This window comes from Octodon degus, unplaced genomic scaffold, assembly GCF_000260255.1.
Source record: "Octodon degus isolate 3935 unplaced genomic scaffold, OctDeg1.0 scaffold00039, whole genome shotgun sequence".
NCBI classification, from domain to species: domain Eukaryota; kingdom Metazoa; phylum Chordata; class Mammalia; order Rodentia; family Octodontidae; genus Octodon; species Octodon degus.
The window spans coordinates 494,582-506,919 of record NW_004524615.1 but is presented as its reverse complement, the minus strand read 5'-3'; the positions used below and the strand labels follow the sequence as shown (position 1 = coordinate 506,919).

General features: G+C 46.7%; 1 protein-coding gene across 2 annotated transcripts in view; it reads left to right on the top strand.

The window, feature by feature from the left end:
* Tmco3 (transmembrane and coiled-coil domains 3) overlaps positions 1-12,338 on the top strand; it is a 35,910-nt gene that overhangs the window by 1,828 nt on the left and 21,744 nt on the right. The window contains exons 2-5 of one of the 2 annotated variants that reach the window (XM_004631156.2): positions 4,983-5,498; positions 7,783-7,962; positions 8,924-9,115; positions 10,243-10,371. In XM_004631156.2, the coding sequence (XP_004631213.1) occupies positions 5,055-5,498; positions 7,783-7,962; positions 8,924-9,115; positions 10,243-10,371 (945 nt within the window). In that variant the 5' untranslated portion in view covers positions 4,983-5,054. The remainder of the gene's footprint in view (positions 1-4,982; positions 5,499-7,782; positions 7,963-8,923; positions 9,116-10,242; positions 10,372-12,338) is intronic. The other variant, XM_023715198.1, reaches the window with a different exon arrangement.

The window sequence follows — 12,338 nt, the reverse complement described above, 5'->3', positions numbered from 1 at the left end:
CCTAAATACTCAAGAGACCAAACTGCTAAGGACCAACCTGGCTCAGAGAATCCTATTCCCCCCCTTTCTTCTTCTTCTTTTTTTTTTTTTTTTTTGCGGAACCGGGGATTGAGCTCAGGCCCTTGCGCTTGCCAGGGAAGTGCTTATTCCACTGAGCCATCACCCTGGCCCCTATTTCCCCATTTATCAGGGGAAACTAAATAACTATACAGACATCAGACGTATTAATCGTGTTCCTGCCACATCCACCCCTACTCCAGGAACTTACCTGCCCGCAACCCAGTCTGGTTGCCTTGGTCAATACGTGTCCTTTCCTTTCCGGATGTGTGTGTGTACACAGGGGTTTAAGTTAAATATTCATCAGCGGGATGAACCAGGGTGGAGCCCTGGACACAGCTGTCCTCAGAGCTGGTATGCAGCATAGCACAGTTGGGAAGGAGGGAGTAGGCCTTGTAGAGACCGTTCTGTTGTCTGTACCATGATCCTGACCTCTTTACCATCTTCAGGGGCAGCTGAGCCAGGTTGGTCCTTAGCAGTTGGGTCTCTTGAGTATTTAGGCAATGGTTTTAGTGGGTCCAAAGGAAGAGAGGGTGGCAGGCTCTGCAGCTACAGGAAGCAGAGCCAAGAAGCAGAACATGAGGTGACTCCTGTCTAAGGGCCCAAGTTCATGTTTTAAGTGTGTTCCTAGTCAGAAAGGGAAAGTAAATATGTGCGCTTGGATCTCCTGTTCCCTGACTGACATGCCCAGGGCTTGGGACTGTGATCCGCTGTTTTACAGGAGGAGGCTGGAGTGTCAGCCGAAGTCTCTGACTTTGGTGGCTTTGCTGTCTCAGAGACTTTAATGCAAGAAATGCTACACATCATTTCTGAATTAATAGAAGAATATAATCAATAGAGCAATAGAGTAAGAGTAACGTGATTTTAATATAAAATGATTTTGAGCTGCAAGTATTGGAATTTTGGGGGCTTTCTTTTTGGAGTCGGCTTAATGGTCAGCCCATGTCTTTTTTTTGGTTTTTTCTTTTTGGTACCTGATTAAACTCAGGACCCTGTGCTTGCCAGGCAAGCGTTTATTCTACTGAGCTATCACCCCAGCTCCCTCAGCCATGTCTTTTCATTCTGAATTCTGATTTAGGACATTTATTGTAAGTACTTTTTTTTCTTAATCAAACATCGAGTTTTAAAGCAGATTTTGTGATTCTTGTGCCTCAAGTATTGGTTTTGCTGTTCCTCTAAATGAAAACAAGCCTTGGATGTTAGCAACAGACCTCTGTATCCACTTAAAGTAAAATCTAAAAAGCTGGGACTATCTCTATAAAGACTGCATGTGAATAGTTATAGATTCGGGTACAGTTGTGAGAAATACTGTAGAGAAGTCAGTGGAGTGAGTGAATGCTTAGCCCTACTTTCTTCAGGGTTGCATCTTGTATGCCTAAGCTAGAACAGGAAGTTGTGGCTGGGAGCAGCCAGGAGTCTGCTTGGATCTCGCCAGCACTGTGTGGGCCCTCCATGGGTGAGCATGACGTGTCCACCCTGTTCATCCTGGGTGTTTCCACTCTGGGACCCTCTTCCTCTACTTCACAACCACCCCTTTCCCTTTCCCTCACTGTGCTGCGTATCTGTCATATGGTGTGTGCATGTGTGTGTGTGCACATTTGCACGTGTGTTAATAGGGCACTGAGGATTGAACCCAGGGCCTTCACACTGACCTACAGTACTAGCCTTTTTAAGATTTTGAGATAGGTCTCACTAAGTCACCCAGGCTAGGCCCAGACTTGTGATCCTCCTGCCTCAGCTTTCCAGAGTGCTGGGATTACAGGTGTGTGCCCCTGTGCCTGGCTGTTTCCTCACTTTTACAGTGACTGACTGGTCTGTAGGGTTTTTGTGGGAAGGTAAAATGACATGAGGGTCTAACTATGCAGCTGGGACTCATAGTGGTCCTCTTGTTTCAGCCTCTTCAGAGCTGGGATTACAGGCGTGTGCCACCATGCCTAGTCTTGGTGGCCAGCTCAGTGCGCCCCAGGATGGGCCCAGCACAGCATGTGGTGCTGGAGATTGAACCCTGGTCCAGCACTTGCCTAAGCAGGCGCTTAGTCCACTGAGCTCTCTTGCTGGCCCTGAGTGTTTTGTTTTAAGGGTGTATAAATGATTCTAAGTTCATGTTTTAAATATGTTCCAATGGAAAATAATCAGTGTAACTGCAGCTGAACTCCTCAATTATAGTCTCTCATAAAAATCAGTAGATCCTTTACATATGGCATAGAAGGGATCTTTAATTTCAGGAACCTGGTTGAGGAAGGAACCAGAAGTGTGCATAGAGAGATGTCACTCACACTACAAACTGTGTTTCAAGTGGTTTTCCTGAGGTATGAAACACATAAAAGAATCACTTGGAGACCTTTTGTGGGAAAATGGGAAGCACAAAGGAAGGCTTACTAATTGTCATCTTAGTTCTGGAAGAAATTGAGAGTGCACACTTGTGAGGTAGGAGTTATTTTCTTCCAGGGAGCAGTGAAGCCAGGCAGCCCACTGGGTCCTTCAGGTGAGAGGCCAGCTGCATTGCTGGCTTCCTGGTAGGGTGCAGAGTTTGTTTTCAGCTGGTGTGTCTGTACCACAGCAATGGGAGCCGCATGTCGTCCTGATTCAGAAGGTGAGCGGGGCAGAATGCTTTTGTTCTCTAGTATTAGCACAGCCCTTTTGGGGCGAAGCCACTACAAATACATTGAACTCCAACAGAACACTGTTTTTGTCTTTTATTTTTATCTTGACATAGGGTCTTTTACGGTGTCTGGGCTGGCCTTGAAATTGCTATCTTTTTACCTAAGCCTTCTGAGTAGCTGAGATTGCAGTTGTGGGCTCCTGTGCTTGATCTAGCACGTATTTTGGGGGTGGGAGTTGGTTTTATTGAGACAGGGCCTTGCTGTGTAGCCCAGGCTGGCCTTGAACTTGTGATATTGCCTTAGCCTCCTAAGTGCTGGGATGATAGGTGTTTGCCAACATGCCTGGCACCAACACTTTTTTTTTAACCAAGACGTCATCTTCGTGACTTTTGGTTGTCATTCTGAACATCGGTGACTTTCTTGTTGTCTACACAGTGTCATTTGAGGCTCTATTGAAGCACAGACAGCAACATAATCCCTGTTATATAACCTGTCTTCCAGGATTTGAAATTCTTAGGTCTGGTTTTGTAAGGCTAGTACCTGTCTCAGCTTGGTGTGGTTAGAATGTGATCTGTAGAAGTATTTTACTTTTGCTGCATTTAGCCTACTTACCTGGGAAACCGGATTAGGTAGATTAGAAGTTGAGTTAACGGTGACAGTGAGTATGTCTGCATGTTAGGAACCCTCTCCCTCAGAGAGAAGATGCGGTGTGTGCGATGGTGGAGAGAGGTCATCAAACTGATCCTTGGGTGGCAGCTATCAGGGAATAAGTACTATTTTGTGTTTTTTAAACTGTGACTCCTGTAGTGATGGTTGTTTTGTTTTGCTTTGTTTTTGGCATAACTCTTGTGGCCTGGGCTTTCCTGGCTGTCAGATTCCATGGATGTTTTTTAGTGCTGACCCTACTTGATGTTTCTTGGCTTTATTCCTTCTTTTTTCTGTTTTCCACCGCTAGGGTCGTTATTTTGTAGTGACTTTTACTGTTCCACCTGTTCGTAAGCATGCTTTTTCCTGGGTCCAGCCCCACCATCTGTCCTGTGTCCTTGCATTACCTGGCTGCAGTCGCCTTCACATGCACCCCGAGTCTTCACTCACAAAGGTTGCATTTCAGAAAGCAGGTTCTTGCCTGTGCTGAATTTGCCAGGAGACGCTCCTGTGTGTTGTTTTAGGTCTTTCTGCAGAGCAAGCAAGGAGGATCTTGAATTTCAATGATAGAAGAGAACATTTATTAGACTCCTAGAGTTCCGGGTATGGTTGTTTTTTTGTTCATTTTTTTTTTTCCTGTCCTGAGGTCTTATTGGCACATAATTGTAGTTGACTTTGGAAATTTGGCAATGCTGCAAATGATCATGTAAAGCAGGCAGAGAGGTAGAGCAGGCCTCTCAGGATCTCAGATTTCATTTCTAGAATTTTCCTGATCATGGCCTGTTTCCTGTCTGCATGCTGCCACCAGCCTGCAGTTTGTGGTATTTTCTAGTCTTTGATGCATGAACCCTCATAAAGAAAACTGGTCAGAGCCTCTTGCATGTGGTTAATACATGAAGCCAATTTTTTTTTTTTAACTTGCCTTTAAAATCAGATGCAATTAATGCTTAATGTATACCGGACACCATAAGAGGTGTTGTAACTATTGGTGTTTGATTTTAATGTAGGAATAGTAAGTAGTCAAGACTTTGCTATTGGTCTGGCCCTGCTGACCTTGCTGTGCTGCCCATGGTCCTCAAGTTGGCCCGGCCCTCGGGTGTACTATGTCTGGCTCTTCCAGCGTTACCAACATGAAAGTGGTTCAGCAGCTCTAGCTGGAGGCCGGCTCAACCGCGTGAAGGTTTCCCAGGCAGCTGCAGACTTAAAAAACAGTTCTGCCTGCAGAATGCTCAGCATGATCCTCTGCTGACTGGAGCGTCCTCAAGTACAGATCCCTTCAGACCGCAGAAGGTCTGTTCCTTTTTGTAGTCAAATGAATTCTTGAGAGTTTCCCAGACCACTTTTAACCAACTAGTGACTATTCAGAAAAAGGAAAATTGAAGCCTGTACCCAAACTTCCCTTTCTAAACATGTGCCATAACATACAAACTTCTACTTTTGTCAGTCCTTAACATCTACCTCTCTGGATTTTCATGAATTTCTGTTTCACGAGTGTATTTTATACACACTTGTACCAACATACAATAAAATATTTAGTATTTTAAAAAAAAGATTTTGTTATTAATCTAGGAAAAATTACACTTTCTTCAGAAAAGTGACAGTTTTCTGGATGTAAGAAATACTTTAACTCTGATCTCTGTAGCAATGTGTCATTGGGAAAATAAACATGTTTTTCAGCTTACAATGCACATCTGAAATGCAGGCTGCCTGTGGCTGCCCTTGCCCTGCCCCGCCCCCTGTGCCTGGATCATGAGGGTGCTGCGGGAGAGTCTCTTCTGGATGCTGCTCCCAGCGCTTCACCTGCTGGTGAGTGCCGCAGAGCACGAGGAGCTGGCCAAGCACGCAATCAAGCTGCACCGCGGGAAGGGGGCCACCATCTCCCAGAGGAAGCAGTGGGTTGTGGACAGCTGTAGGAAGCTTACCGGGCTCCTGCGGCAGAAGAGCGTGGTTCTAAACAAATTGAAAAGTGCAATCCGAGCAGTGGAAAGAGACGCTGGCCTGTCAGCTGAGGAGAAGCTGTTCCAGGTGCACACGTTTGAAATCTTCCAGAAAGAGCTGAATGAGAGTGAAAACTCGGTGTTCCAGGCCATCTATGGGCTGCAGAGAGCCCTGCAGGGGGATTACAAGGATGTTGTCAACATGAAAGAGAGCAGCAAGCAGCGGCTGGAGGCCCTACGGGAGGCCGCTATCAAGGTCAGCAGCAGGTCTGGTGTGTCACGGCCTCTGTCCTGCAGGAGGGGAGAACACCCTGCCTTGCAGCATGGCAGCTGTCCCCACATGCAGAAGGGGCTGGCTTCAGTGCTCTTTTGTCATGGTAATGCCTATTCCTCAGCCTCTGGTCATAGATGAGGCCCAGGGCCTGGGAAGTCTTCTCACCAGGACGTCCTAGCTGCTCAGTCCTGTGAGCATGCTGTGACCTTAGAAATGAAGTTGTCTCTCCTTGAGCAGTGCCTTCCTGTGTTTGCAAATACTGTCAACATTTGTTCGTTTCCTACAAGGAATTCATTTAAGTGTGTAGTTTGGCTGTCTTCAATGTTCATATACTGAAAATAATAATTAGTTTTATGCATACATTTACACTTAGGACTTTGATCAAAGATATATTATAAGATGATAAAAAGAAACTGCTACTCTTATCAGATGAGGAAGGGTTTGTGTTTCATTTTATTTTTATGTATTTAGGACAGGGTCTACAGGGTCTCATTATGTAGATTGGACTCATAGTGATTCTCCTGTTTTCAGCCTCCCAAGCACTGGGATTACAGGTGCATGCCACCACACCCAGTCTCATTTGCCCTTTCAGGGCACTCTGCTGGTGGGGCTGGGATGGCACTCCAGGGATCAAACCTGGGCTGCTGTGTTCTCCTAAACAAGCACTTTAGTCCACTGAGCTATCTGGCCAGCCATGCATTGGTGTTTTTTTTTTTTTCTGGTACTGGGGATTGAACTCAGGACCATATGCATGCCAGGTGGGTGCCTATGCCACTGAGCCATCTCCCCAGTCCTAGGAAGTGTTTGTATTTCTTTTTCTTTTCTTTTTTCTTTTTTTTTTTTTATGAAATAGTTGATCTGTTTATTTTATTTATTTTATTTTATTTTATTTTTTAATTTTTCAACAAATAATACACTGCATATATTCTTCTTAGTGGTTAATTCGTGTTTGTATTTCTTATGCAGTTGTTTTTGGGTACTTGTTACATGCCAGGCACCTAAAAACACAAAGTACCATTTCATCATAGAAAAACCCATTGTACTATTATTATACAGCTTAAAAAGTAAAGACTATCCATTCTTAAACATTCCTTTTTCAAAATACAGGAATTCAGTAGACATAGAGTGGGTGACTGTTTAGATCAGGGCTTTTGGTATCCCCTATGCAGCTCTCTGCTTATATCCTCTGTCTGAGCCCTTGTGGCTGCCCTCAGGGACAAGAGGCTGTGTGGTGTCTTAGACCAGTGTCACTGTCTCACAGGACTCCTTTGATTTATTAATACTTTTAAATTAAAAAAGTTTTTTTTTTGAGACAGGGTCTTTGTAGTTGAGGCTGGACTTGAACTCACAGTGACTCTCCTGCTTCAGCCTCCCAAGTGCTGAATTACAGGTGTGTACCACCACAGCTGGCTCATTCCTTAGATTCTAGTAGGGACCCTCAGGGAGGTGCAGTTTTGTGACCAGTCACTTAGGAAGGAGGCAGAGATGGGTTTCAGGGGCCTTGGTGCAGGTGTGTAGGCCTTGTGGCCTCAGGATCCTCAGATTGTGGGGCTTCTGCTTAGGCCCTGATATCCTCGTATGGCCATGGTGGCTCTTGTAGAGGCACTGAGATAGTGTTGGGGTCACTGGGTCCACAGTGCAATCAGGCTCATGGGTGCTGCTTGCCACTGCCCTGTCCCAGCTAAGCCCAGCCCTTTATGAGTAAAAACTATAGCATTAGGCTATTGATTAAGTATTATTGTAACCAAGGGTGGTGGCTCATGCCCAGCACTGGGGAGGCTGAGGCAGGAGGGTCTCTGTGAATTCAAGTCCAGCCTGAACTACATAGCAAGACCCTGTCTCAGAAAGAAAAAATTCACTGTAGGAAGCACAGTTAGTAAATTCTGTTACCAGCACCAGTATCAGTTTTCCAAATAACTGATGTACTTGTCTACATGTTTTTGTAGGCTGATCTCCCCTAACTGGGATTTGGTGGCATCCTGATTGAGTTCAATGTCCACATGCTGCAGCTGTTTTGGGGTGCTTGGCAATAGTTCTGTGAGCAGACAGCTTTAGAGAGAGACTTGTTTCAGCAGGAGATCCTCTTGCATGTCAGGGGCTGGCTTTCCCTGTATACTGAGGTTTCCTGGGATACTTGGTTAGAGTCCACATGCATGAGCGGGAGCCTGGACCACAGTGGCTGGTAGAGCTGGTTAGGTCTGAGCCTGAGTGGGTCTGAGGAAGACATCTCAGTGACTCTTGCCCTTTGTTTCTTACAAATGCATAGGAAGAGACAGAATACGTGGAACTCCTTGCTGCAGAAAAACACCAAGTAGAAGCCCTTAAAAATATACAGCATCAAAACAAGAGTCTGTCCATGCTAGATGAGATTCTTGAAGATGTGAGAAGGGCTGCCGATAGGCTGGAGGAGGAGATTGAAGAGCATGCTTTCGATGACAACAAATCGGTGAGCACCTTCTCTACAGCCCCTCTGCCCACTGAGCTGCCTGATAGATGGGCCTGAGAGCTGGCATGTGTGAGAGAGGAGAGCTTGACAATGGAAACAAGCTGGGACACGTGTCACGTGGCAGATCACTTGATCTGGTCTCTGGAAGTAGTCATATCTCAAACAGGATAACTAGCTTACATGCATAGAGGAGGATTGCAAGAACTGATCCCAACCTGGGCACTGGACAATTTAGTGAGATACTGTCTTGGCTTTTAAAAAAAAAAAAAAAAAAGAAAAAAAACTGAGGTGCCTAAGTCCTGAGTTCAATCCTCAGTACTGCCAAAACAGAAAAAAATAAACAAAAAATTTTTTTAAGATAAGGTTTTTCTATGCAGCCCAGGCTGGCCTGCAACTTGCAGCAGTCCTCCTGCCTTAACCTCCTTAGTGCTGAGATCACAGGCATGTGCCACCAGGCTTGGCAGCTCCACTGCAGATTCTGTCCTGTAAGTTCTTTTCAGAAGACTGTCCTGTCCCAGAAGCAGGATTTGGCCTGCTCCTTTGTCATATGTTTGGACCCTACGGAAGAATTGGTATGGGTGCACATAAACTGTAGGGTTTACCTACAAAAGGGCTTAGATAATCTTTTTTTGCTAATCAGAGTGAGAGCAGGGAGAAAGAAGAAAATAAAAAGAGTGAAAGGGAAGAATATTTTAAAAGTAATTCTGAGATCAGGAGATTTTCTAAGTATTTTAAGAACTATGAAGTTTTGAAAGAATTTGTCCTAAATGGAATAAGGTAGGTGTTTTTAAGCAGTGGCAGTTCGCAACATTTCCATCTTTAACTGGAGAGATGACCTCATTGGTTCCCACGGACAAGGATTGCTCTTTGCCACCTCCTCTTGTGGTTCTGACCGTCTTCAGGGAACATAGGATTGAACCTGCTGTGCCCCTTCTGGTGCCCAGTGCTGGTTACTCCACAGGTCAAAGGAGTCAACTTCGAGGCAGTTCTGCGGGTGGAGGAGGAAGAGGCCAGTTCGAAGCAGAACATCACAAAGCGTGAGACTGAGGATGGCCTGGGCCTCAGCATGCTGATTGATTCACAGAACAATCGGTACATCCTGACCAAACCCCGAGATGCGACCATCCCACGTGCAGACCACCACTTCATCAAGGCAAGGGCGCACGCCTCCCTGGGGACATCAGTGGGGTGGGCTGGCCTTACACTGTGGACCTTCCTCCTGCAGGTTTCCTCCAGGGCTGTAGCTTTCATTTTTCTTAATTTTAAAAATTTTTAAGGGAAAATGCATTTTAATATTTAAAATGAGGGGGGTTGGGAGATAGCTCAGTGACTTAAGTACCTGCCTGGCAAGCACAAGGTCCTGAGTTCGATCCCAGGTACCAAAAATAAAAAATAAAAATAAAATATTTAAAATGAGAGCCAGCGGGGCTGGGAAGATGGCTCAATAGAATAAGCGCTTCCCTGGCAAGTGCAAGGGCCTGAGTTTGAACCCTGGTTCTGCAATAAATAAATAAACAAAGAGAATATTTAAAATGGAATATAACTCTACTTTTGAGAGTTTGGTATTTCTTGAAATTAGGAACTGCTATGATGGGATTAAAGCTTCAGTTTTCTAGAAACTAACTTCATGAGACACCAGGGTGAAAAGATTTCTGGAGCCCAGGAGTTTGAGACCAGTCTAGGCAGCATTGTAAGACCTTTTTTCAAAAGAAATAAGATAAAAGCCATTTTTGCTAAAATAGAAAACTCCTGTGGAGCAGAGGAGTGTGTGGTGAGGATTCCCACCTGGCAGCCACAGTGTCCAAGAAAGGTTACATGTGTTGCATCCCCAGGAGCCAGATCTGGGAGTGGTGACTGCTCTGCAGCCCACAGAAGGCTGGCAGCCTCCGGGACATTGCCAGGTCTGGGCAGGACCCCCTCACACTGGAACTGCCTACAGCAACAGAGACAGAGGAAGACAGGTGCCACCTAGGCTCTCTGGTGCTGCGCCTGCCGTACAGTGCTGCCTCGGTTTTGACTGAGTCTGCGCCCTGTGGTGCTTGTGCCCTCTGGCTGTTCTCTCCCTTCATCCTGGTTAGTGCTGTGTCACTGTCTGGAGGCCATGCGGGCGCCCTGTTGCTACCATTCTCACAGTGATCTCTACACCCTTGGTGGAAACGCCTCTCAGCCATCCTATCCACCTTTGTCCCTGAAGGTGATGTCCGACCTCTGTGCTGTCCTGCCCTTCTCTCAGCTGCCTGCTGGCTGAGATGGGTTTCTTATGTGTTTGTCCCACATCAGGACATTGTCACCATAGGAATGCTGTCCCTGCCTTGTGGCTGGCTGTGCACAGCAATAGGACTGCCCACCATGTTCGGGTACATCATCTGTGGTGTGCTCCTGGGGCCGTCAGGACTGAACAGCATTAAGGTGAGAACATTTAACTCTTTCAGTGTGTAGCAGCATGCAGAGGAAACACCGACACCAGAGGCTCTCGCGTGAGTCAGTGAAGAGCCCGATGCCATGCCCCTGCCTAGCAATGTCCTTGGACTAGCCTCTAACCCTGGGAGGATTGTGTCCCTTGGGGAGGGGGCTTGGCTGGAGGAAAAGCCCTGTCTGTCTCTAAGTTGTGTTCATTTTAAAGATTTGTGTCTAGCGCTTGAGGGACTGCAGTGTCCTTGTCACCCTCAAGCCTGTAAAGCAATGAATGCGGGGCTCAGTCTATTTTAAAGCCGTCTCCACACATGGCAGCACTGGCCAAAGCTCCTATCTTGAGAGGCAGTGGAGCCCATTGTAGGCAGTTCCAGTGAAGCAGGTCCCTGCCCCAGCACATATGGATCCTCCTGGGAGCAGGGAGAGCAGCAGAAGTGCTGGGGACACACACTCCTGCTGTCAAATGGGGAGGCTGTGAGGAGCAGGGTGTCAGACCTGTGCAGGCAGGACTGCTGGGGTGATTAGATGCGCAGTCTCCCAACCTCAGCAATGCACCCCGCATGGTGGGAGGAGAGACAGGCAGGAAGGGCAAGCTGGGACCGGGTTGGAGCTCGGAGATCTCTTCAGAGGGAAGTATGGCAGAAGGTCTGAGGAGGTGGCCACGTAAGGCCAGTCTTAGAGCAGATAAGTGCTGGCAAGGTCAGAGCCAGTTTATCTGGCTACCTTGGGCCGTGAGCTTCAGGCCTTCCAGGGAGCAGTGAATGTCACCAAAATGCGATCCCACAGCCTCCAGAGGAGCCCGCCCACATGCAGCTGGGCACAGTGGGCTCTGCTCAGTGCTGTCCTTTGCACTGGCCTTGACACATGGCTCAGAGCACAATGAAAGCCTCCGTCTTCCCCACCCTTCCAGAGTGCAGCAAGCAAAGGCAGGGGCAGCTGCAGAGGTTACCAAAGCAGGGAGGGAGCACAGGTGGGGTAGTAGCACGGCTGTGTGCTGCAGGCAGCTGGCGTCAAGGGACACAAAGGTAAGGCAGGTGACAGTGAGTGGGGAGGATCCTTGAGGAAGAACAGCTGTACCAAAACACTCATATTCTCCACAGGGAATCGCCAGGCATTCATTTATTGCAATGGGAAATACAGGCTTGAGTATCTTACTATGCAGTCATAAGTCTTAGCCTGATAGGAAAAGAAAAATAAAAAGGAGCAGTAAAGAAGCATAAAAATAAGATGTCAAAAGGAATAAAAGTGGGGCCGGTGAGATGGCTCTTCTATCTTCTATTAAAAGATAGAAGAGGGGGGCTGGGGAGATAGCTCAGTGGAATAAGCGCTTCCCTGGCAGTCACAAGGGCCTGAGTTTAATCCCCCCCCCCCAAAAAAAAAAAGCGCCAGCCAGATAGCTCAGTGGATTAAAGCGCCTGCTTAGGCAGAGTCAGGGACCAGGATTCGCTTCCCAGTGTGCCATGTTGGGCCATGCGCCTAGGGTGTACTGAAATGGCGATTGAGACGGGTGTGATGGTGTGTGCCCGTAATCCCAGCACTTGGGAGGCTGAAAACAGGAGGATCACTATGAGTCTGATCTGCATAGTGAGACCCTGTAGATCTGTACTAAAAACGTAAAAAAAGAGGCTTATACATGGTATGCCAAGAAAAATACTATAAACGACATTCAGTAGAAATAAAGCAGTTGAGTAAGATTAAAACTTAAAAAATGGAAATAAAAAAGGGATGGGAATCCTGACACTGGAAGTCAACTCATGCTAGAGTCAGGAACTCCTGTACAACCGAGGCATTTAGAAGACTGCACAGCTAGGAGGCTTAATAGAAACTTAGAATATTGCGTACTATTTACTTATCTAATATAATAGCTTTAAAAATAAGTAACAGGGGGCCGGGGACATGGCTCAGTGGAATAAGCACTTCCCTGGCAAGTGCAAGGGCCTGAGTTCAATCCCCGGTTCCGGAAA